This window comes from Podarcis bocagei, assembly GCF_964188305.1.
Source record: "Podarcis bocagei genome assembly, chromosome: 10".
Lineage (NCBI taxonomy): Eukaryota > Metazoa > Chordata > Lepidosauria > Squamata > Lacertidae > Podarcis > Podarcis bocagei.
Window position 1 is genome coordinate 20888366 of NC_138135.1, and position 26036 is coordinate 20914401.

The window sequence follows — 26036 nt, forward strand, 5'->3', positions numbered from 1 at the left end:
CTTGGCAGGGGGTTGGAATCGATGGCCCTTGTGGTCTCTTCCAACTCTATGATTCTATGATTCTATGAATCACTCAGGTGAACCGCCACCTGCAGCTTGGAGTCTTGACACAGGTTTGTGCTGTTTGTATAGATTAAACCTCATTCTTCTCTGTACTGCAGTTGTGTGCTTGATTTGTGAGTGTCAGTTCTGAGACCCTCTTCCTTAGGGATACAGGGTCAGGTACTAAATTTGCTTCATTTATGTCTTGACAGAAGGAGGTCTGCCTGAGGCGGTAACTGTGAGCACTTCTGTGGCTGTGACTGTAGGTGGGAAGACGGCAATTGCTGCAGGTAGGAACTTGTTTCAATACACTTGAGGCATAGGGTTGAGGTTAAGGATAGGGAAACACTTCATTTAGTATGAAATTGTCTCTTTTGCAAACTGGTAGGTGAACCATCACTTGTCACAGAATTTATTGTCTGAAATCCGTCTATTTAAAACTAGGCCTTAGACAAAGTCACATGTATAGAGTTATTGTCATTTTTGTGTTTGGGAAAACATCATATCTGTTTCTTGCCACTTTTTCTGCACATGCCCACTCACCAAAAAAGTCTGCTCATTTTCAGGACTATAGAGTTCCTGCAAATGCCCCAAAGGGACATACCTGGGGAAGCTGTACAGTTCTGTGGCAGAAGGACTGGGAAGCAGCCTCTAAAGCCTCACCTGTTTGCTTTTTCAGTTAAAGGTTCCGGGCTCACCCACACTTCCTTTCATGTCACACTTTCTAGGCACAGGTCTGAGATTTCTAGGTCTGTGTTCAAGCAGTGTGTAGATGGGTAGAATCAGGAGTTTTTTTCAGCTGGAACTCTCTGGAACTCAGGTGGGCTCCATTGCCATTGTAAGAGAACAAGGGAGGTGTTCATGGTGAGTTCTGGCACCTATTTTTCTAGAAAAATAGCACAATGTAGGTAGGTAGGTAGGTAGGTAGATAGATAGATAGACTCTCTGCTTTCCCTGGGAAAACCCACTGTTTACCACTCAATCTGAACAAATGGCAATTGAGTTTTCCATGAATGATCTCTACACCTTATCAAATGGGCAATCTTCAGAACAAAAATTGAAGCCTAAGACTGTTCAGCTTAGCCATGTTAAAAGCTCTCGATGCTTGTGAATCTGTGATGGCTTAGTCTTTTAATGATGTACAATGTGTAGTTTGGGGGCATTCATGTAACTATTTTCTTCATGTCCTTGAAGTGGTTTAACTGATGTCTGAGGTTTTGTAATGGTAGCAGTGAGTGGTGAGTTCAGGAGAGAATTGAGTGGAGAGACAGGTGTTTTGGAGAGAATGGAGAGTGAGCGCTGCGAGGTGGCTGGAGGAAAAGGTATTGGCTGATAGTGACATTTCAGAAAATTGCTAAAAGTCAAATGAACAATCAGTCATATGGTTTGCTGGTTTGTTTTGTATTTGTAGCATTCAAAGAAGGGAGTTGCACTATGAGCATATGTGATACTAATGCAGCCTTAGATGCATTTCTTTGTAAGAACTGAAGCACGGAGTTGAGGGAAAAAGGAAGCCAAAGGATGTGAACAGAGACCTCTGGAGAAATCTTACAGCTTGCTTAGGACCATGTAAAAAGTGGGCTAGAACCAAATATAGAAGCTTAAGGTTGGATCAGGGTCGTCAAGAAGGGGCAGAGCATTAAATATCAAAATTTTATTAGCAATAAGCAGCCAAATATTTGCTTCTGGTTATGTTCTGGACAGAATATAAAAGACAAATATGTCATCTTTGCCTCTGTGTATGTCCCTGAATACTGAGTGTTTTTCTGTACTGCTAGCTCAATGTAGGCTGTGGCCTTTTTTAGGTGGAAACCACATGAAGGGAGCTTCTGCGGTCTAAAGCATATCTTTCCCAGTGAATTAAGAAGCCTATTTGCTACTGTAATGTACCTAACAGCTTTTGATCACTGTGCAAACATTAACTAAGACATAATTATTAATTATGGTTTAATTGGGGCTATTTTGTCTCCAGAGGTATAAGCCTAGAGTCTCTCACTGGCTAAATCAGCTCTCTACATATGACAAACATAAATCTGTATAATATGAGGAATTCCTAACCCCACTCTAGATAACGTTACTGACTGTTCTCTCATGTGAGTCAATAACCTGAGGCGTTATGCTTCACTAGGGAGAAACTGCTGTAGTTACATCGCAGCTGTTGACAGATTTAAAGTCCCAGTGAAACTGCTGGAATCTGTGCGGGAGTTCTGCTGTCTCTCTGGTCTGTGTATATATGATGTCTCTCTTATTGTGTGACCTTCTCCTCAAGTGAGTTATTTGCTTGGAATCTAATCAGAATTCCAAACATGAACAAACTCCAGTTTGTGTATGTGTCCATGTGCTTTAAAGAGTTGATTTTGGTTGCTGCTTCGTATAGGACCATGATCTGCATGCCATGGCTTAAAACTCCAAAGTACTTCATAGATGGATCTGCCCTTCCCAATACAAAGGAGTTCTAAGGCACTGTATTTTTCTGTTCCCCAGACCACCTCTCTGTTTGCATCAAAGGGTCTTTTTTAATCACTCAATAAGTTGAAGACAACCATCAATCTTGTGAGCTACATGCACGCAGAGGAGTTTCTGACTTATTTCCCCCTGTACAGTACCTGACAAAGTTTCAAAGTAGTTGTGACACGGAACAAAGAGGTACAGAAGGGAAGAAAAGTCAGAAGGCCTGCTTCATATTCACAAGCCATTGTGCAGGTTCTGTGTATTTGGCACAAGTGCAGAAAATCCGCTGGTCCCAATTTAAAGGGCTAGTTGCAACCCTTCTTCTCACTACATTCTGCATTAGACCATTGGGAGCCATTCGTGCAGACATAGCCTTGTGGGATAGTTAGGTTAACTAACTGCAAATACATGACAACAGGGCTGAATTCCAGCAAAGACCAGGTGCTGAGCAGCCTTTTGGCTTTACCGTTTCTGTTCTCTCCATTTAAGTTAACTGGTGGGAAAGTAGAGGTGGAGGCATTGTAGGTAGCTGTGGTAGTTCAAGCTTATGCACAGATATTTATACAGAAAGCTGTATTAGAAGTTTCACAATAATTTCCTTTTAAACGCAAAGTTAATTATTCATTATGTTGGTTTGTTTATCCCACCATGTAGGGAAAAGCCTAAGCAGGAGTTCATTTTGATTTTAAAGGAGGAATATGCTGTTTTAGAGTTTCTATGCTGTGCCTCATTCCTGTGCTTTGAGCTCACCTGGGATGCGGTTGTGCCAGTGTGAGAGTTTTACTGGAAATTCCTTGCTGATACTTGTGGATTTCCCAAGGAAATATTCCACATCTCCGATCTGCTGGCTTAAATCCCATTCCAGATTTGAAATTGCAGCCAAGGAATTGGTTTAATCTCTCATACAGCTGACGCTGTCGAGCTCAGAGTTATCTATCCAATGCTCTCCTTACTGGTTTGTCTCTGCATTACTTCTGCTGTTGTGCTTGAAGGGAAAAGAGCCCGTGGCTTTGTCCTAGAGGAGGCTCACAACACCGCAGGACATTTTGAGAGGGGTGCCCATAGATTTTGAGCTGCCCCCCTTTTCTCCTAAATCATTTGATAACGTTTTAATTCTACGCAGAATTAGAGCAGCGAGGGGGTTGCTATAGCAACTGTTTCCTTGTGCCTTTGGTCTGACTCATTTCAGACAATTACTCTCACGCTCCAGGATTCACAGATGTGATAGAGGAAGAGTCATGTGCTAGGCTTTCAACTTTTCACTTTTAATTTCCTCTCCTTCTTTTCACTGGTATTAACTCATGCATGCCTCCAACCCTATTGAAATGTGTGTACATGTGTGTGCATAGTTCCTCTGTGAAGGGAGCCCACTTCAGTAGCATAAGTTGACACAACTATGAATTCTTGGTGGAATTGTGAACATATTGGGCTCCTGGCGTGTTTGAGGGCATAGATCTGGGTAACCACCATGTATACGCCCCCCCCCCCATGTTAGGCAGAATCCGGTGCAGCTATCCAGGAGAATATTGTGCTCAATAGTATCAAAAGCATCTGAGAGATCAAGAAAAAGCAACAGGATCACACTTCCCCTCTGTCCCTCTCCTGAATAAGGACCTCTATCAGGGTGACCAAGACAGATTCTGCCCCAAATTGAGCCTGAACCCAAAATAAAATGGGTCAAGATAATCAGTTTCTTCCAAGAGTGTCTGCAACTGGACTGCCATCACCCTCTCAAGCATCTTACCCCAAAAGCAATATTAGTAGTATTTCTGGTATTCAGAAATAGAGTGACTATATGTCTTGTTTACAGAGGGCAATCTTTTCCTTGAAGAGCTATCAGACAACAGTCCTCTGTTTGAAGGAGTTCTGTTTGAATGACTGTCCTGTCCTAATCTGGTTTAAAGATAAAAGTATGCCCTGTGCCAGGGCCATGTGTCTACATCTTGTAAATCCCTGCATTGAATAAAGCCCAAGAGCAATGTATGATGGCACACCAGGGACTGCGAAGACCTGTTTTTGCTGCTTGCCTGGGAGTACAAAAACAGGAGGGTTGTCAAGCACTTGGAAGACCATATCCAGAGATTAGGTGTATTCAGATTTGTATTATGTCTCTGAAACAGGTTCAAAGTAACAAATTCATGTATTCTCTCTGATTAGTGTATCTGCATGATACAGCTGTTGGTCACATCCACACTTAATGTTTTCAAAAAGTCATGGATGTAGAGTTCTTACATAAGCACCTGGATACTAGGGGTTTTGTGCATTGCCTTGGAAATTGCATGATCTGTGGATCTAATTTGCAGTCAGTTTATAGCTTTTCCCTTTGCGCTTTTGTGATGGGCATATCTGGCTTTCTGGATTCTAATAACTGCACAAACTACTACAATAGCGGAATAATTTTGTAGTGCTTTGTATTGAAATGTGACTCATGGCTGTGCAAGTGAGCCCTGGGCATAGTTATTAGTTCTGTTCCCTCTTTGACACCCTCTCCTCATTTCCACTCAAAAAACCAACCCATGCTATCTTACGATACCAGTGCATAAAGTAAAAACTGCTGACTTCAGTGGCAGTGGGAGCTGGGAAGTGTAATCCTCACAATATGAATTTCCATCACCAGTTACCCAAGAGCCTTTTAACTAGAAATGCCAATGATTGAACATGGGACATAGCCCCTCCCCATAGAGTTATGGTCAGAAGATAGGGAAATGACAGCAGCAGCGAGTGGAAAGAGAGTGAACAGCCCTTACTTTTCTCCTTTTGGAAATTCAGCTGAATTGCTTTCTGGCTTCTATATGTCTTCATTCCTGCTGGCAAAGGCTTCAGCAGTCTGTACAGTCTGACATGCAATGAAATGGAGAGCAAAGTAGAGCTGTCCTGTGCCAAGCGCCCTCCTGGTGGGGTTTCTGTACTACTTCCACAAAGTTCTGGAAATGATTCAAGTTCTTCACATTAGGGAACATGTGTCTGAAGGAACATATTTTCAATTCCTCATCAACTACACATAGATTTCTTCATTCACATCACACCCTTGGCTTACAATACCCTTAAAGGCTAAGTCATTTAGAGCCAAACCGGCATCTAAATTTGGATCTGGCGCAAAGGCTCCGCTGTGCCTCTCCATCTCGGATGACCTGGATTTGTGTCAAGAGAAAGAATGGCCAGAGAAAAGCCCTTGCTTGTGGAGGAGAGCTACCTTTTTAGAAGGCAGATGGAATGTGGGGGCTTGGGATCGTCTATGACAGTTGAGAAGTGACAGTTGAGAAGATCAGAGAAAGGAATATCTGAAGAGCAGCTGCTCATGGAGAGGCAAGAGAGAGAGATTAGGATGATGAAAGAGACCAAAAAAAAAGGGGGGGAGGGGAAAGGAGCAATATTGCATGCTGGAAGGGAGAGGTGTGAAAGCATAATTTGCACAGTGCTCCCTAGCCAGTCAGCTTGTAAGGTATTAAACATCCAGTAGCAAGGATAGGTTTTTATGGACTAACCTGCGCAGTTTCTGCTGCAGAAGCCATGTGGCACCCTGTTTTGCTACTGTATGAGCATTTCCTGATGAGTTAGGAGTGTCAATCCCTTGCCCCCCAGCACATGGTCAGTGCATAACAGGATCTTGCTTGGATGCAGCTTGAGTAGGTCTGAAGAATTCTGGAGCACAAGCCAGCCAGTGCATGCCCAGTTCAACAGTTGACGGGGATGCAGATCCAAGGAGCTGTAAAAGTTGCATAGCATAAGGGCAGCGTGAACAAGCCCCTAAAAAAGAGGGTCACATGGATGAGGATGACAGGTTTAGTGCTGGTATGATGTAGTAAGTTCAGAATGTCTAGCTGTCTCTGGGCATGTAACTCTGCATGGAACACTGCTATGTGAAGGGCCTTGCGCTTAAATTTATTTATTTCATAAAAATTATACACCGCTTGATTGTTTGAAAAACCTCTCAAACCTCAAAGTGGTTTACAAAAAGATAAAACAAGAAAATCAAGAAAATTTACATTACTTTAAAACATACAAAAAGTTAAACTATTAAAAGAAATTAAAATTCATAACAGCGCTCCTAAGTATCTGGCCTAAACAAGAATACAGTGGTACCTCAGGTTAAGAACTTAATTCATTCTGGAGGTCCGTTCTTAACCTGAAACTGTTCTTAACCTGAGGTACCACTTTAGCTAATGGGGCCTTCTGCTGCCGCCACGCTGCCGCCACGCTATTTCTGTTCTCATCCTGAAGCAAAGTTCTTAACCCAAGGTACTATTTCTGGGTTAGCGAGTCTGTAACCTGAAGTGTCTGTAACCCGAGGTACCACTGTATATTTAGCAGGCACCAAAAAGAATACAGTGAAGGAGGCTGCTGAATATCAATAGGCAGGGAGTTCCAAAGTGTACATGCTACCACACTAAATAATTTAGTTCTTACAAATGCTGAATGGGTATTATGTGGCACCAGTAGTAGTTCCAGTTCCACCAATCAAAGTGGTCAAGAGGGACATGTGAGGTAAGGCTAACTCATAGGTAAATTAAGGTAGTGATTTGTTGATGGCTAGGAAGTCTTGGAGGCAGGGTAAATAACATAATGCCCTGAAGATGTTGCTATGCTACAGTTCCTATCTGCCCTTGGAATGATGGGAATTGCAGTCGAAGAACATCTGGAGCCCAATTCATTAGCTACCCGTTTTGAAGTATTAGATAAATAATAAATAGTTTTGTGGCACTTTAAAGACTTTTATTGTGTGAGCTTTCATGGAGTAGAGTCTGCTTCATCATAGGCACGTTTATCATTAGTTAGGGTGTGTGTGTGTGTGTGTGTGTGTGTACACACATTCATGCTTGATGAGTTTGTCTGCCAACTGAGGATAATCATATATCTCATAAAATGAACTTAGTGAAAACATATGCCACAATGCATTTGTTAGTCTTTTAAATGCCACAAGAATTTTGTTGTTGCTCCAACAAACTACCGTAAACTGGCAACCTCCCTTGGTGCAAGATTCGTAGAGGTGTGGTCCAATGCAAATTAAACAATTGCCTTAGCCTCACTTCTGGTCCCTTCTGTTTCTTTGTGTATTTGAGTATTTCCCCTTTATGTTAGAGAATCTCTTGCGCTCATTCATTCTTGCAGAAAATTTGCACAGCAGTAGGTTATTTCCACAAACCAAACGTAAAACAGGAGTTGCATAGGAAAATACATTCTTTATTATTCTTCTAAAACAACAAGCCAGAAATATAATATACCTTCAGCTGCTTTTTAAAAACTGGTTCTCCATTAAATTCTAACAGAAAAAAAGGATTGTATGTGCCATCTGTCCTCCTTTCAAGACCCCCACCCCGAGGAACTGTGCCTACCTCTTGTTTTCTTGGGTTAGTCTGACTGTACCAGGAGCTAAACTTTCCTTGGTTGCTGTATTGACCTACCAGCACAGGAAAGCACATTTTTGTCTATATCCACCTTTACTAAAAGAATTAGGTTGTCCTTCATTATGGCTTTTTGCCAACTTTTTTTTTAAAGGGTACTCTCTCCTTAGCTGTCAGCTGCTGGCTGCACCTAATAGTCTGGAGCATACTAAGGGAGTTTTCACAAGTGATGTAGGAATTTTTACTTAAACCTCTTGTATGCCGGATTTCTGCAGTGATGTTAACAGGTGCATGCATTATGAATGTTTGCACTGCATCCCTTTCTCATTTCTAATTATCTTCCAATCTGTTTTGATCAGCACCAGTCAAGCCCACAGGAGAGCTATGCTGCTTCATTTTCAGTGATGGCACTTTGGCATGTGTTTTCAAAACCAGGCCTACTCATACCTACAGAGAAAGAAACATCAGTCTGGTTATTAAAATTAATAGCTGGATAGTTTGAAAGTTATGGAGTATTAGGGCTATTCCCTATGTTAGATCCCATAGTAAGAGAGTTTTCAAGTGGCACATTAATAGGCATTATTTGTGCCATTTGTGAAGTGCCCTGTGGTCTTGTATATACAAATTTTAACACTGATGGCATATCGCTAAACTCCTGAATAATCTCAGCATAACAGTTACACATGCATATACTTCTGATAGTATTTTGGTCTTATACATAGGTAGTTTAGTACAGGTATGCATGCTGATCTCTAACCAGTAGAAAGAGTATACTGATTCTGCTGAAGGGCCCTATTGCTAAGGTATTCATCTTCTCAGTTCACTTGAACAGCAGTTCTGAAATGTTATACAAGTGAACCTCTTTTTCAAATGGAATAAGTATTATGAAATTGGTGGATCCAAACCCTTTCTTCTTTTGATTATCTATACTGCCCACAGCCAGAGTATATACTTGTAGCAGCCATATAAGAATCAGATGGTCTAAATCCCTGTGTTTTCAACAGGTATATATTGTGGTTTTATATGAATGGAAGATGATGGGATGCAAGACATTTTGCATATTTTCTGAGACTTCATAGAGTTTCCTCAACCCTAGTTCAAGAATGCTAAATGATGTAACAAGATCATTCCAGACCTTCTGATTACAGCTGAAGGCACAGTTTCCCAGTAGCTTGAAAGAGGACACTTCCTATATTGGCTTATTGCATTCTTAACAGCCCATTTTACTACCCAAGTACTCCAGTGTCTTTGGGACCAACATTATCCATTCAACACCCCTACTTTTCTCAACAAACGCTTACTTTGTCCCTTCACTTACTTCCCCTTTTCAGATGTGGATTTCAAAATGTGGAAGTATCAGGGCCAACCCTATGCCATAACAAATGATAAATTGGAATAAAGTTTAAAGTTGTAATTAAACTCACAACATGGAAAACAGAAAATGTAATTGGCAACAAAGGGAAACCTGCCAAAGGTGAGACTAGGGAATGGAAGAGGAAGGGGATTCCCCCCCCCCACCTAATTTACGCTCCTCAATTCTTCTCATCTTCTAAACACACATGCACACATCATTTGTTCTGTGCAATCATGTCATAATTATTTCTTAGAAGTAAAATAGAGATCTATAAATATACAGCTCTGACAAAAATCCAATTTCAAGTATAATTGTGCTGTCCAGTATGTATGTTACCTTTGGGAAGATTATAGAGACAGTAAGGTTGGAATTGTATATCCAGCAGGCAGAGTGCCAGTGCTAGTTTGTTGGGTATATATGCAGTAGGAGCAATACAGGCATACATACATACATTAGCTAGAGTCTTTAGTAGCCTAGTTTTGCCCATCAGTCTGGGATAAAGCGGAAGTGGAGTTGCACACTTTGAGGGACTACAATACATACATGGTACGTAATGAGAGAAAGAGTCTATTCTCCATTCTTGGAATTTGCCTCTTACCTTGATGCTGACCTTCTGCACAGATCTTAAAATTAGATGCCATAGCCATATTCACCGTTTGGATACCACTTTAAATTGTGTTGTTTTACCATTTTGATGTTTGCTGCCCTGGGCTCCTTTGAGAGGAAAGGTAGGAGATACAAATTTAATAAATGAATGAATCTCATTTCCCACTGTCTCCTCTCTAATGTTCCATGAGAATTTTTTTCCTGCCATGCCTGTCTGTCTGAAGGTTATTCCCTCTTTTGGGATGTGGTAGTTCTTTGCTAATAGGATGGTAGAGGGTTGAATTACTGCTCCCAAGATGTAATCTTGAGTCCTTCACAGTGTTCTTGTTTGCTGACAGGAGATTTAGGGATGAATTAAAGGAAAGTAAGCATTGCTTCTACTCAAACCAGCAGCAACAGTTAAAGAAAGAACTTGAGCTCATTGAAAGGCATAAGGATACGACAAAAGAAGGAAGAATTCTGAAGACCTGCTCCATGCCCAACTAAGGTGATGGTTGGGCTCTGCTCCTGAGTTGCTAGAGAGATACCTTGGAATCTGGGCCAGCTGCCAATTTTTTTTTCATGACTGCAAGGATCACAGTATCCACAAAAACTGCGGCTGCACGACCTCTCGTGTCATCTTCCTATCCCAGGAATACCCGCTGTGACGGGCTAGAGCAGGTTACCATGGCAATATGTGCTCTCCCCTGGAGACAGCACTTTATCCCACTTTCAGAGATATAAAATGAGTCCTTATGTTGGTTCCCTCCTCCCTGCCATCAGGTTGAAAAGAAATGAGGCTAATGTGATATGCTTTGAGCTTGGGAAAGATACCCTGCATAAGAATTCATGTGTGTTCAGTGTGTATGTGCACATGCATGCTTGTGCTCATGTATGCATCTGTGTGTTCCTTGAATGTATGTGTGTATTATATGCATGGATGCTGCAGAGAATATTAATGCTACTCTCCCTGTTTTTGAGTAGGACTCTTGCATGGCTGCTTACATGCACCAGTGTCATTCATACATGCCTATATCAGTAGATTGTTTGCATGAAGAGCCGACCAACATTGACCCTGAACAGCATCTCCTCTCTCTACATTTTACACTGATACTCCTTGATGTCTTATTCATAGCTCTAAATCATTTTGTCCAATTCTCCCCATCTGACCCACACTGTGTTACATTGCATATAGCCACATTAATGATTCTGGTTATGACCTACAGTGTGTATTGTTTCCATAAGACCACTTCCATACTCCTCCCCACCACTACCCAAGTCCTCAAAATACTCTTTCTAAGGAGATCAGAAAGGTTGTTCTCCTCTTAAATCCCTTCTAGAGACCCACTTCTGCCACAAAGACTATAAGAGCCTTTCAGATTAATTCTCTAATATCCCAGAAAAAATGTTTTCCCTTTTGGAGGATACACATTAGCCTTCCCAAAGTAACTCTCCTTTTAATAGTCACGACCCATCCTTCCTTTATTTCACCTTTGCTTCTTCTTCAAATACTTTTTAATGTCCTTCATTGCAGGGATTATAAATTATCATCCATATCAGACAGTGGCTGGCACACTTTATAGCGCTCTACAAATAGTAATCTACAGATGGTATGCAAAGGAAAGAGGTGTGTATATGAATAAGTCTGTGTATATATGTGGGTGATCAGCCTATGTTAATATTTTTATTTGTCTGCACCCTTTGTTGTGTAGACTAGACTACACAACAGAGTGAGTATACGCAATGCGTATTTTTTATGTAAAAGGATATTAATTCCTTTGTAATGTTAAAAACAGGAAAGTCAAATTCCCTGTGGATATTGTGCACTCAGTTACAGGCCTTTCATCAGTTCTGGGCTGGCTCTGAACTGGGTTTTTCTGAATATACAGCTAATGGGAAGGAGTAGATTGTCATGCAGTAATATCAGTGACCCAACCTGTGAAGTTTAGACACTTCCACAGGAGTTGTCTTAGTGCCTTTGGCTGCTTGTTTTGTTGGTAAAAGATTCTGTGGTGGTATGGGAGTTTCTGAAGGCGTCAGGAACTGAAGCAGAGGCAAGATAGTGCTGGGTTGGCTGAACTTCCCCATAAATGAGCGTCTGTGGGGAGTCTTGTGCAAAGAGGAAAAATGATAAGCACTTGAGGTCTGACTACAGTTTATTCACTTGGAAGTACATGAGGACAGAGGCAAGTGAGAGGGACTTGAACCCAGAGCCAGGTGTTCTGAACCCAGAAGCATGTTTTACTAATTGGATGAATGGAACAGCAGCACAGTCCATCTGTATGTCTTGGAAGATGTGGAAAGGCCCAAGCCATAGGCCTCTCATATCCTGTTCTCCTCTGCCACTAATTTCCAATAAGGTATTCATGCCACAGAGGAAATCTGCTTTTGTTCCTCATGTTCGCCTTCTGTGTCACCCATTAATGGCTGCCTCTTCTTCAGCTCCCGATGGTACTTAGCCATGAGAGATGCATAGATACAGCCATATGCTGCTGCCACTACCATCATAATACACACAATGCCACAAACCACCCCAGCTATGATGACTGTGCCAATGGCTCGGCGCACACTGACAGGCCGGTATCTTTGTTTCTGGGGGCAACCCACACTGGGATCCTCTTCTGCTTCAGGAGTTGTTGTTTTAGGCTTGGGAGCAGTCGGGGCTCCCTTACTGCAAGGAGGACCAATATTGTCCAGTACGGTAGAGCTGTTCTCATCCTCCAGCTGGGAACAGTAGTTAAACATCTCCATGGGCACCATGCGCATATCTTTCCCCCGTAGCTCCTTAGGCAGGGTACATGCCAGTTGGTCTATCTTTCCTCCTGTCCCATAAGAAAAAAGAAGCACATTCAGTACCTTATTTTGGTATCAGATCACATCATGCTCAGAGCAATAATTCATTTCAATGCAGCTGCTGTGGCTGAGCACTTAAATATACAGGGATAGTTCCCTCTTCCCGGGGCATAGCTTATGTCATATGCTGAGAGTTTCTAGGAGCTGCAGGTGAGAGCTGAGTGCAGGTTGGGGACCAAAGGTGGACAAACTACCCCAGAAGGAGCATGATGGCAGTACCCCTCTCCTAACACCCCAGGTGGGGGTAGCTGATGGATTTCAAGCCCTTGGTGAGTTAGGGACTCCCCCTGTATGCAAAGACAGGCTCTGAAGCAGATGAGACCAATAGTGGAACCAATGATCAAGAAGGCAGTTTTTGTATGTGCTGTAGAGGGAAGTGAGGGGCAGATGGGACTCATCAACCTAGGAAGATAGCCCATCTAGAAGTAAAACTGTGATCCTAAGCCTCTGCTGCCTTGTAGGATATCTTCGGAAGAAGAAAAAGCTAAGTAGTAAACCCTACAAATCCAGTGTGGAATCCCTAAAATGGTTGGATGGCACCTTGTACACCTATGACATCACCTGCAGCCAAGTTGGTGCTCTGCTCTCCTTTGGACCACATCAGTGAGGCCCAGGACCTCCATACATACTGCCTAGGCTTGCACCCCAGGAAGGTCACTTAGGTGCTGCTAATGCAGCAGTTTGATTTCACCTCCCAGGGGCTCACTCCATTGTCTCTTTAGACAGATGGATGCCAACAACAAAGCCACCCACCCACCCCTTCTTTAACTAAGCATTTGGCCATTTTGAGTGAAGAAATGTGTTACACAGAGAACGTTCTGTTTGGAAACTAGGTGACAAGTGTGAGACCCAAGACAGTCTCAAGTTATGGGGATAGTTGTCTTTGTGGAATATGCTGAAAAACACCAGCTTAGCTATTCTTTTTCCACAGCCTTATAACCACCAGCAGTGTTGATAGTGCATAACTGATGTCACTGAGATTTTGTCCATGAAACTCAGAAGCCTTCATAGGCTGAAACTTCTATTAGATTAGAGTCCCCTAAATAATGTGTGGCTAAACAAGAGTCCTCTGTATCCATCAGCAAAACAGATATTGATTGCTACCCTAAGAGATCCTGCTACCTTTAGCCCTTTATTGCTTTCTGTTTCAACACAATGTAAGAAGAACGTCCTATACATTGCTGCTGCTTTTTTCCTGTCTACTAACACTTTATAACAATGTTTAACTTGCCCTTGGCCCAAAATCAGACTCACAAGGTAAATTGGAAAAAGAATTTGAACAACAATCAATGACATTACTAAGGGAGGGAGGGAGAGAGAGAGAGAGAGAGAGAGAGAGAGAGAGGAACTTGCCTGTATCAAAAAGGGTAGCCAGCAATTAAAGCTCTTGCTTTTAGCTCAGGTTATAGTGTTTCAGCAGTTAGAAATATTTAACATTTTCCATCAGTAATAACAACATACTACAGTTAATTGACTCAAAGGTTACTGTTAATTAACACATCATCATTGACATATATGCTGCTGAGCCATTTTTCCCCCAGATGGGAGAACTTAGATATAAAATTATGGTTGCCTGGGCACTGGCTCTATTGAAACAGTGAAATCCCCATTGAGAGAGCAGAGGTCAAAGTCCACTGTGGGAATCTTGCACACAATTGGTAGTACTAAGGTCAAAATCCAAACTGCGCAATACGACCACTGACCTTCCCTCTGCTTTGTTTGGTGTTTAGCACCAGTGAAATTGCCTGATCAAGGAAAATATCTGAATGCATTCTGTAATTCATTTTGCATTCTAGCAACTACACGTTCCCCTGATCTTTTTCCCACTGTAGCGATTTGCAGCCAGTGAATTTGGAAACTCCAAAATGATCAGATGGGCTTGACGCCTTCCTCATCTTGATCCCTTCAATTATATCCTCTTCTGAAAGTTTGGACAACTGTCAGCATATGCAGAGAGAAATTTGGATGAGAAGATAACCTGCAACTCCAACTACAACATGCGACTTTGTAACATAATACAGCAGGATTATAATGCATAGTGACCGTTCTCCATATCTGAGAATTAGAATTTGGGTCAGCCTGATCAGTCCAACTTTTCTCTCTTTCCTGTCTAGCTGCTCCTTTTCAGCCCTTTATAGCCAGGAAAGACTAGGAGTGCATAACCTTCAATATTGAGATTTGGACCTCTCTCAGTGGTACCTACCTCTGTAAGAGAACCATTCCATCCAGTATTTAAAATCTCTCAGGTTGCAGTCACATTCCCAGGGGTTGTCCCCCACTTGCAACTGTCGCAGGCTAACTAAAGGCTCAAAGGTCACCCTGTCCAAATTCTGCAGGCGATTTGACCTGAGGGAAAGCCAACGGAGAGACGGCAGGTCATCAAAGATGCCTGATGGGATTTGAGCAAGCCCATTGATGGAGAGGTCCAGCTGACGCAGAAGAACAGTGTTCTGCAGAAGATCTTTATCCAGGCTCCTGATGCTGTTGTTCCTCAGCTGTAGTTCAGTGAGGTTTACTAGATCTCTGAAAATGTTCTCAGGAAGTTGGTCTAAGAAGTTGTTGGAAAGATCCAGTCTCTGGAGGGCAGAGAAATTGGAGAAAGTTTGTTCTGGCAAAATGCTGAGTTGGTTGTTGAGGAAAAGGAAGGTCCTGGTATTTGTAGGAATGTCCAAGGGGATTGATGAAAGGCCCAAGCCACTGCAGTCCACCTCTAGAGTACCGCTGTTGCATTTGCAAAGGGAGGGGCAAGCAATGAGGGACTCTGCTGCACAGAATGAAAGCCAACAGGCAAGCACTGCAAAAGAAAAGAGGGGGAAAGAACATGTATTAAAACAACATCATTGGTAGACTGTATGCACAGTTTCACTTAAGATTTTTGCCTTCCTTTGCAGCCAGATGCAGAATGTCTTCTCATGTCTAGTGAGAAGAATCTACCTTGTGGCCTGATGCCCAGTTGGTATGACCCTATATAGGATAGCTTCTTAATAATCTCAGTTCTCTTAATAGTCTGTGATTAGAATGATAACCAAATGAGCTTCCTCATGGATGAATCCTTGTACTGCCAGATGGATTCCCACAGTGTGAACTTCCTTTTAGCCTTTTATGAGCTAGCAGGGCTAAGGAATAAACATTCTTACAGTATGGTGAGGGAGAAAGGTCAGCATATTCCCAGAGGGCTTTGCTGCCTGATTCCAGTGTGCTTCAATATAATAGATACAATAAAGCCAAGCATGATGGAAGAACAACTCAGAGCTAGAATAGAAAATTGCTAACTCTTTCTAAATTATCAGAATAGTTTTGATAATATTTGATTGGACACCTTTAAGTTGTTACTTAGAAAGCAAATTATCAATTCATTGTGTTTTCTTAAAAACAGAATTTGTGGTGGACAGAGATGATTTTGACTCCAGTACAAATTTTAATGTAGTTAGCATTTTGCAGCCAGTGTCCAAAGACCCTGGTTACTCATGAACTACTAAAATCCATGCTACATATCTAAGACCTAAATAGTGAAGCCTGAAAAGAGAAACCTTGCACAATTTTCTGAAGGTCAACAAATAAGCACTCAAAGGATGAAGTAAAGCAGGCAATAGGTTTGAAAGGTGTGTTTCCCCCAAAGAAAATGCCCTTCCATCTGCTTCCCTCCGTGGAATGAAAGAATCTTAAAACTAGATGGTTTTACCTGATTTTAATAACTTAAAGGTGAATAAATGTTCCCAAAGTCAGCAGCCCTTGATCTACAGTCGAAAAAAAGCATTGCAAACTGCTTTCATTTTCTAAGCACATCATACATTTTGGATTTGGGTTAAATCCAAAACCAATGAATATGCATATGGACCTGAATACTGATACCTAATTCAAGGGCTAAATCCAAATCTTATACCTGTTTCCCACACAGTCTTTGGTATTAAGTAATGTGGTATTTGTTGAACCATTTCAGGTTCCAAACAAAGTCTGTAGTCTGAAGGATTCTTAATAAGTTTCTTCCTCTCAGTTAAGTGAATTGACATCTATACAGGTCCAGCAGATGCTGATTCAAGTTTCTACCCCAACTCTCCTAACAAAAGTTAAGCAATAGGCGGTGAGGGTGGGGGTGTTCTGTGGCCTCACAGCAGCCTTTCTACTAAGAAGAGGCCAGGGTCAATAGCATAGATGTTACAAGGGATGCCATGAACCCAGAAAACAGATCCTGTTGGCACCAGAGTTGGTATTCTCTGTCTAGAGGTATTTAATTCCACTCAGAGTATCTCATTCTATGGATGTAGGATGATGCTTGAAAGAACAAGAGGGAAGGGAAAGTGACATGAATTGTGCAAGTGATCTTGCTTTTCTTGGATGCTTGACTGAAGTACCATATTAATTATACAGTGATATCTGTGATGATGAGAGCACATTTAGCTGCTTTGTGTACAGGGAAAGGTGAGAATGTATCAGGTAAGGCTATATAGGTGACACTCTTCTATGTCTGTTTTAGCAAATGCCATCCTTTATGCTCTAACCACCTCTGGGAAACTACCATTAGTACTGCTACCCCTACCAGACATCTGGGTGCATAATTTCCTGAGAATTTTAATTTACACCGCAACTCTACTACTATAATGATGGCTGAGAGAGGCAGGGGGACAACGTTACATGTTTTCCTGAAGGAAACTCCAACAATATCTACTAGGCAAAAATGTAAGGTCATGGTGTGGTTAGTTAGGGATACAGGTATGGTTACTCAGGTCTCAAAAGGCAGTGTGCCTGTGAATGCTCAGCAGAGCAGGTAGGAATTTTTTGTCTCATGAAAAGTAGCATTAACTACTAAACAATAGTCTAAGTGAAATATTCAGCATACTGTATGATCTTATGTCAAGAAAAGGTAATGTTACTTTGTGAGATGTTCAGGACTGTAGTAAGATGATCCAGGAATATAAGATTAGGTCTGGGCTCAGTGGCGTTTAGAGTAAATAATTTATAATGGCAATCTAGGAAGCAAGGGTGTATAACAAAGGCAAGGCTCTTAGGCAAAAGGAAATAATTTCCTCTGTAAATATCATCAGCATCTTGTGTTCTGACCCCTAGTCTTTCTTTTTGGTGTGAGTCTATACCCCCTGCCTAGCTTAGCTGCATGTATCCTCATTAACAAAAATAACTCTCTTCATAACTCACTGCAGAGGTGGCTTGGTGGTTCCACTGGAGTAATGCTTAGACTGAAGTCCTATACTTGCTTATCCAGGAATAGTTCCCACTGAACTCAATGGGATTTACTTCTAAGTAGGTCTGCAGAGGTTTGTGCTGTTAGCCTACCTCAAACTTCTATTGTTCCTGCTTTATCATATCCACATTTTTTTAAGCTCTGGAGCTAATGCCCCAGCAGGGATTGTTCGCTAAGAAGACGAACAATGTGAGCTCTTTTGGAAACTATTAGTGGGAAAGAAATGTTGGTGTGTGCATGCAAATATTACACGAAACACATCAACATACCACTGCTTCCACTTTTCCCCCGTAGTGCATGACTTAATTCAACTTCTTGAACCTCATACTGTAAGAATCACCGCAATGAGTAGTTTAATGGAATTGGGCCAATATAGGCTGCTTCACAAATGACACCATCTGGACTTTGACATTTGTAAAGCTTGTGAATATAGTTAATGTGGTCTGTAACATAGGAAAGAGCAACTTAAAATTTAAGTATAGTCCTTTGCAATGTGACTATGACAATTGAATAGCCTGGTCAATGTATGACATGACTGTCATGAACTGAAATGGTTTTGAGATGTGCATCACAGGTCCTCACATCATTAATTTTTCCCTATGAGTGTTTGGCCTTCTCTGTACTGCAAAATAATGGGTGTTATATTTTTAAGAGGGCAAAAATATTAACTTTTGTGGGTTGTTGTGATACCAACATATACAGGACTTACTGTGGAAGGTGATAGAGGCTCCTTTGCATATTGGGCATCGTTTCAGGCATTAAGAGCAAGTTGGTACCCACACTTTTACCACTCTCAAGCCTGTTCAAATCACAACCTGTAACCACTGATTATTATTATCTGCAACATGTGAAAGCACCGTTGCTTCTTCCTTCGGCATTACACTTCTTGTCATTCATAGGGGGGAAATCTGAGCACTACAGTCACTATTGAAATAAAAACACTCTCCCTTCCCCCTCACTGGAGAAAAAGGGGACAGCCTCCTGCTTAGCAAACAACCTGGGCAGTACTTACAGCTAGTTTTTCTCCATCTCAGGGAAAGCCTGTTGCTCCACCAGTAGCCTCCACTCAGAGACAGCATGATGGTTACTGTTTTCCCCGTGGTGTCCTGTGCCTGCCAGCCAGGCTGGCACACTTTCTTGCAGGAATGAACAGCAGTCTGACGAATCTAGAAGGTAAAAGCAGAACAAAAGAGCACATGGCTATCAGGGGTCTAACAGAATCATATATAGGTCTGGAAGAAACCTCACTGAAATTAACTGGCTTTACTATCAGGCAAGGTGAGACGTCTTTAGTATATTTTTAAAAATAAAAAAAAATAAAATAAAATGTGCTCACTGAGGATTGGCAGTGGGAAAAGCATCTCCAAAATTCTGCTAGGTATGTGTAGTGAAGTTGGAGCAATTTTTCTGGGAAATCTGAATGCTCAGATTAGGCATGGTGCCATCTTGGAAGTGCTTCTCAACTGCTGGTGAAGGGGAAGGCCAAAAAGATGAGATGAGGTGGCTGGCAGGGGAGTGTAGAAAAAAGGCTGAAAGAACTCTGCCAACCCATAGATATAAGAAAACCACATTTTAATAGACCTTAATCAGAAAGCAGTATTAGATAATGAACAAGGATTGTTCATTGCTTTGAAATTGGCTATATCAGTGCAGGTGTACTGGAGTTTTTTAGCAGAGAAATGCATAAAGGTAGCTGGGAGGGGTTTAAATTGCATCATTAATTACTAATCACATAACAAATGATATCCAGTTTGTGTGTCCAACATTCCTTGTCGCCACACATAAAGTGCAATGAATTGCATTTACGAAATATTGCAGTTTTGATAGCAGAAAAAATGCAATGTTGCTACAACAAAAGAGTAAACTTGAGGGAAGATGTGCAGATTATGTGCAACAAACAAGAAACAATTATGGAGGAACTTGCACAAAAAGGCCTGAAGTAGCCTCTTTCCACTCCATGTCTGGCAGTATTGATTCGATGCAATCCCTCTTCTGCTCTGTGGGGAAAAACATTGCTCCCTCTAGGAAACTCTTGAATCTTCCCTGTGCCTGCTTTACATGTTTCCTGTGTGTGTTAAGTTCAGAGCAGAACTAATAAATCACACGTGGAACTGCTTGTTGGAAGTTCCTTGCTAGCTAGGTTGAGGACATCCTCCTAATCATCACCCCACTTTCTCCACTGCAAATGCTGTCCCATGCCCACACACCCCTAAGACATATAAGCATTCCCAATTAATAAATGGTACCATCATGGTTAAATGTAGTAGAAATACATTGTATAGAGTCATGGTTGCCTCAGTTAGTTTGCAACAAGAGAAATCCCAGTGCCAGTTTTAAGCTAAATCTTCTGACCTGAACATCCCGCCTCTAATCCCAGATGTGTGTAACGTCTCACTGGCGAGAGGAAGCCATTCTTAATGTGCTTAGAGACACCCTAGAAGCTGGTTCACAGTGCAGTTCAGTGGTAGAGCATATGCTTTGCATGTAAAAGGTTCCAGGTTCAAACCCTGGCATTTCAAGGTGGGACTGTGAAAGACTCCTCTCTGGAACCTTGTGGCCAGTAAGTGTAGATGACAATGAGATAGATGGAGAGCGATCTGGTGGTATACATTTCCTGTGCTCACCATCTGATGACCACAGCATCAAGTGATGACATGCATGTGTGACTTGGGCTGTTGAAGGTTTAACATCACAGACCTTTCATGCCACTTCATATACAATATTGTTAATTAGTTCAGATAGTCATCTGATTTTCAAGTGTATGAGCATAGCTGTCAACGTTTTTCCTTTTTTAAGGGAAATTCCCTTATTCTGAATAGGATTCCTCTCAAGAAAAGGGGAAAGTTGACAGCTATGATCAAGAGATGCACATGCACAGGCTTGGGTGAACCAGTGCTGGGATTACTTTATTCAATCCAAGTCTACTTCACATGTCCCCAGCATTAGGAGGAAGTTGGAAGGCTAGACCTGGTGAACAGCAAATGTATCGCCTAGCCTACCAATTTCCGTGTAGTCAGCTGTGGTGCTGCACTGAAATCAGGGCTTCAGAACCCACTGGGAGAAAATAAGTACATAAAATGCATACAGTCATGCCCCTAGGGACATGCTTGGAGCTCTTTTGTGCTGCTAAGCTTCCCTTCCCCCTCATCCCTTCTGGGTGACAAAGCGGGGGAGATGCCTGCAACAGGAGTTCCCATCTCCCAATTTTGAGGGGAGAGTCCTGGTGGTTTATACAGATTTAATTTTGCAGCAGCTGAAGAGCAAACAAATGAAAGCAGAGGTATGGGGGGGTGCAGGAATTACATTTTAATCTAAAGGAAGTGTCTGTATGTCAGAGGAGGTGAGCATCCTAATTAGAAACCCCCAAGATAATCAGTTTTATCCCCTGGTGATTATAATGAGCCACCATGACAACAGGTTCTCCCCCTGCCCTTTAGCTACCAAAGGCAGGGGCAGGAGGGGTCAGTGTTTCTGGGAAGTGTCATTTACCGCTCCTCCTGCTGCTTTTTCAGATTTATTCAGGGGGAAGCTTTGCAGCCCACCCACTATTGGCTCAGAAACGGCGAGAATGCCCACTAAAATCCGGCTTCTCCTCCCTCCTCCCTCTTTTCCCAGTTCCTCCCCGCCTGCTCTTGGAAAATGTTATGTCTCCCTTTTGGCTTTATTTTTAGCTTTGTATAATATGCCCGAAGCTCAGTCCGTGTCCATCATTTTCCTTTCCTCCTCCCTCCCCTCATTCATTTATTTTGATGGGCAATCAAATCCTCCCAAAGGCTCTTAAAATCACACAGCACAGAGGGCGAGAGGATTTGGTGTGATTCGTGAAAGCTGTTGAGAGAGATAATCTGACACGAGGATGCCGAGGTGAAAGATATTAAGAGCGTTTACAAAATATCTGCCTGCCTCCCCCCCCCCCGCCACCCCACAAAACACACACACAAACCACATTCCAAAAAAGAGAGAGAGAGAGTTGGAATCTCTCCTTGCACTTCCTTGCAAAAGGGAAAGCCTCAAACCCCTTTGCGCCTGCTAGAGCTCAGGGCTCCCACCCCAGTGCTCTTAACCAGCCACTGGAGCATCCTCTGGACATATTCCTTCCCTCTCCCCCTTTTTGCCAAGACACAGCAGGAGCACTTACCTGGAGATGCTCTGCTTATCAGCCTGGGCTCTGGCCAAATTTCACCTTCTTTCCTCTCTTTCTCTGCCTCCTTGACTCCCAGCAAAGAGGTTTGCTCCTCTCAGAGTCTGTGTCCTATTTAACTCCCCTACCCCACAGGAACCAGCAGCAGAGTTAAGCTGACAGCCACAGAGACTTAGCAGGCTGCGCTGGATGGCTGGGCTGGAGAGTTGATCAGTTTCAAATCCTGTTGTGGAATGATCCTGTCCTTCCCTCCCTGAGGTATTAGGAACTGCCTGCCACTCTCTTTGCCTCTCTCATTCCCACCCCCATCGCTCAGCCTGGTTTTGCTCTACAGCTGCTGCTCTGATGTTATCAACAATCCACCTGTACGGCTGGGCTCAAGTACAACCAAAGAGACGTACACCTTTCAAAAGGACAACTTAACAATGCTGCTACCTGATTGTGCTGAGGATGTGAAGGCAGAAAACATATTTCTTTAAAAAAAGGGGGGGGGGGGAGAAGCACTTGAGCTTGACTGGGAGCCATGCCAGTCTTTAACCTCAAAACTCTTTCCCTGACTCCTATGTAAATTGCCTGTTGTTCTTACTTAGGGTTGGTTTGCACATATCCACATTTCTCGTGGCATCGTGATGGCTTGTCTGTGTGAATGGGCTGTCACAGATCACACATCTCGGTTGCATCCTTCCTATTACCCACACAACACCTTGAACACAATGTTTTTCTTTGGAATGTCAGTTCACACAGCTAATATTTATCAGTCAAGTGCAAAAACAAAAAACAGGTGATGTGCAGGAATTGAAGAAAAGGCATTTTGCATGTTTACTGAGGCACTGTTCTTACTTCATATGCCCCAAGGCTGTGTACTAGCATTAAATACGGGTTCCAGAGCTAAGGTCTGATGAATCTTGGCTCAAATTAAGCCACGTGGAGAGCTTTAGCTGCCCCCCCCAGCCGCTGAACCCTAAAATCTGTGTTCAATACCATGACCTAGATGGAAATCTATGAAGAAATAACAGCAAAGAAGTTGCTTCTGAGCATGTGCAAAGTGCATTTCCTATACCTTTGAATCATCACAAAAGTCATCACCTTCTTTCTTTTTCCCTCTCCCTCCCTCCCTCCCTCCCTCCCTCCCTCCCTCCCTCTTTCCATATGTGTGGGCATCTAGATTAGAGGATTTGACCAATTTGAGTACAATCCCTTTTTAAGAAACTTTTTCCTGAAAGAGACTACCTTTTTTAAAAAATAAAATGTTAAGATCTGTTTCAACATCAAGATTAACTACAACAGAAACATTTTCTGGAACGCACTATACATAATTAGCAGTCATTTGGGAATGATAATATTCCCTTATTTTAATTAATAGACTCTTACATCCATCATCAATTTCATCTATCACTCATGATTACTACTATTATACTACTTTGAAAAAGTCTGCATGTAGAGTTAATAGATCACATCCTCACCATATATTTAAAGCACTTTTAAAGTACATGATTTTCACCAAAGAATCCTGGGAACTGTAGTTGCTAAGGTGCTTGGAATTGTAGCTCTCAGAAGGGTAAAATCAGGCAAAATATAACCAATATTATTATTTTTTATTAGTCTGAGAAGTAATTGTGCTGTGGTTTGGGAGTTAAATATCTATTTAATATTCTTGTTTTACCAACATCATTCAGACGCCTCATCAAAATGTATCTATTGGGAGAAAAATACCTTTAATTATTTTAGTTGTTTCTTTCCAGAAACCTAGAGTCTTTGTGCTCTTAACAATAGCATGAGAGAGAGAAATTCAACAAGCACACCCTTTTTCTAGATCAGTGAGGGAAACTTTGTCTGTTGAATTCTTGCTCATCTCACAAACTGAAGGCAAGTTGGAGTAGCTGACATGATACCCTCCAGATGATGTTGCATTTAAAGTCTCATTAGCTCCAGCCAGCATGGCCAATGGTCAGGGCTAATGGGAGGGCACCATGTTCACTCCCCATGGGTTAAAAGAAACAGATCCATGGTCAGAAAAAATGAGAGGTAGCAATTCTAGTCCTCACCCTAAAGCATCCTCTGTACCACTTCTCTTTGGTTTGTTGGGTCAGGAGGGACCCACAAGTGTGTCATGAGCAACTTGATCTCGGGTGGGTCACAGCAGAATCATAACCACCATTTTCTTTTTTCTGTATGGGATTTTTGTAAGGAAAAGCGGGGGACAATGCATAAAAGAGGATTGTAGCAGGTACACCTTGGTCGCATTTACAATGCATATTGCATTTACCAAGGTTTCCTTTTCTATACTTTCCTGATACCTGGCAAATGAGAAGCAAGCACGGGAAGATGAATATGTATGATTAGAGAACTGGGTCCCATGTTGTAAGTTTCAGTTAAAAGGGGGTCTTGGGTTTGAAAGGACTGCTACTCTTCATAATTCTCCTCTCCCTTTGGGGAAGGACTGTGGTTCAGTGGTAGAGCATCTCCTTTGCAAGCAGAAGGTCCCATGTTCAATCCTTGGTGTTTCCAAGTCTTAGTGTATATAGCAGGGGTGGCCAACTCCCAAGAGATTGCGATCTATTCACAGAGTTAAAAACTGACAGTGATCAACCCCATTTTGGGAGGTTCAGGTCAAAGTTGTTGAGCTGCTTTTTTTAGGAAGGAAAGCCCTGTTTTTTAGGGGAGCCAAGGTTGTTGAGCTTCTTTGGAGGGAGCCAGTGATCTACCACAGACGTCCAGTGATCTACCGGTAGATCACGATCTACCTGTTGGACGTGCCTGGTATATAGTATTGAGTTAGATGGACCAATGGTCTGAATCACTATAAGGCAGCTTCCCATGTTCCTGTGTTCGCTGGTGTGGGTTTTCAGATTAAACCACACAGAGCATGTGGTAAAGTACATCTGACCCTCATTGGGATTTGAATGTCTGGATTAGATATTAGGTAAAGGTAAAGGTACCCCTGCCTGTACAGGCCAGTCGTGTCCAACTCTAGGGTTGTGTGCTCATCTCGCTCTAGAGGCCGTGAGCCGGCGCCGTCCGAAGACACTTCCGGGTCACGTGGCCAGCGTGACGAAGCTGCAGCTGGTGAGCCAGCACCAGCGCAGCACACGAAAACGCCGTTTACCTTCCCGCTATAAAGTGGTCCCGATTTATCTACTTGCACTTGAGAGTGCTTTCGAACTGCTAGGTGGGCAGGAGCTGGGACCGAACGGTGGGAGCTCACCCCGCCGCGGGGATTCAAACCGCCGACCATACGATCAGCAAGTCCTAGGCACTGAGGTTTTACCCACAGCGCCACCCGCGTCCCAGATTAGATATTAGGTTCTGATAAATCAAGACTAACGCTGCTGCTGCTGCTGCTATTTAGTAATCACCTTCCACATATATGTCTCAAGCAAAAAGGAAGAACAAAATAATTATAAACATCACAGAAAATAACAGCAGTCTTTTTTTTAAATAAAAAACAACCCACAAATAAACATACAAATAGACGCCCCTGGCAGCATGAACTACACACTCCAAACATGGGATTGTGGCTTTAAAGCCCTAACCTGTTTTGCTATCTCAAATGGTTGAGCATGTAGTTAAGTATTACTGTGCAGTGACATTTAAGTGTGTAGTCACATGTCCCTGAACAGACACAGGGTATCAATCTGGAAAAAGTTAGGTACAGCGTAAGACTGGAATCATAAACATCTTATGTAGAAGTACCCTCCCTTAAAAGAAATGGGATTTATTTCTGAGTAAATGAACCAGGGAACTCTGCTTAGATTTATCTGTGGGCATAGGTGTGTGTGGAGCCCAGTGGTAGAGTGGGGCGGAGCCCTGGGTTTAAACGAATAGATCTGCTGTCATAATATGTATTTTAAACCCTCATGAAGATTCATGTTAGCAACTGAGATAGGTTTTTCATTATCTTAATTGTATTATCCTTTACAAAATGTGCTTTCAATGTGTACATGTCAGCAGGCTCTCTATATAATCCATGCATGTTTGCAAACATATGCGTTTATAACACATGCACAAACTTTCCTCCACATATTTCTATCAGTATAATGTAATGTCTATATTTGTCAACATTGATATCAT

At 42.3% G+C, this 26036-nt stretch overlaps 2 protein-coding genes and 1 long non-coding RNA gene across 6 annotated transcripts in view; 1 reads left to right on the forward strand and 2 right to left on the reverse strand.

Annotated features, from left to right (window-relative positions):
* Positions 1-5706, reverse strand: part of LOC308595877 — a 97037-nt gene extending 91331 nt beyond the window's left edge. For all 4 annotated transcript variants that reach the window (XR_014012163.1, XR_014012164.1, XR_014012165.1 and 1 more), the window contains exon 1: positions 5241-5706. This is a non-coding gene — a long non-coding RNA (uncharacterized lncRNA). The remainder of the gene's footprint in view (positions 1-5240) is intronic.
* The window catches only part of CACNA2D4 (calcium voltage-gated channel auxiliary subunit alpha2delta 4), a 177205-nt gene that overhangs the window by 90822 nt on the left and 60347 nt on the right, over positions 1-26036 (forward strand). Inside the window, 1 exon segment of the mRNA XM_081210589.1 lies at positions 255-332. Within this exon segment, the coding sequence (XP_081066715.1) occupies positions 255-332 (78 nt within the window).
* On the reverse strand, positions 7654-24092 carry LRTM2 (leucine rich repeats and transmembrane domains 2). The gene is given in 5 exon segments (XM_081210358.1): positions 7654-12596; positions 14831-15421; positions 18837-18990; positions 24011-24046; positions 24048-24092. Coding segments are annotated over 5 exon segments (1269 nt in total). The 5' UTR covers positions 24078-24092; the 3' UTR covers positions 7654-12138.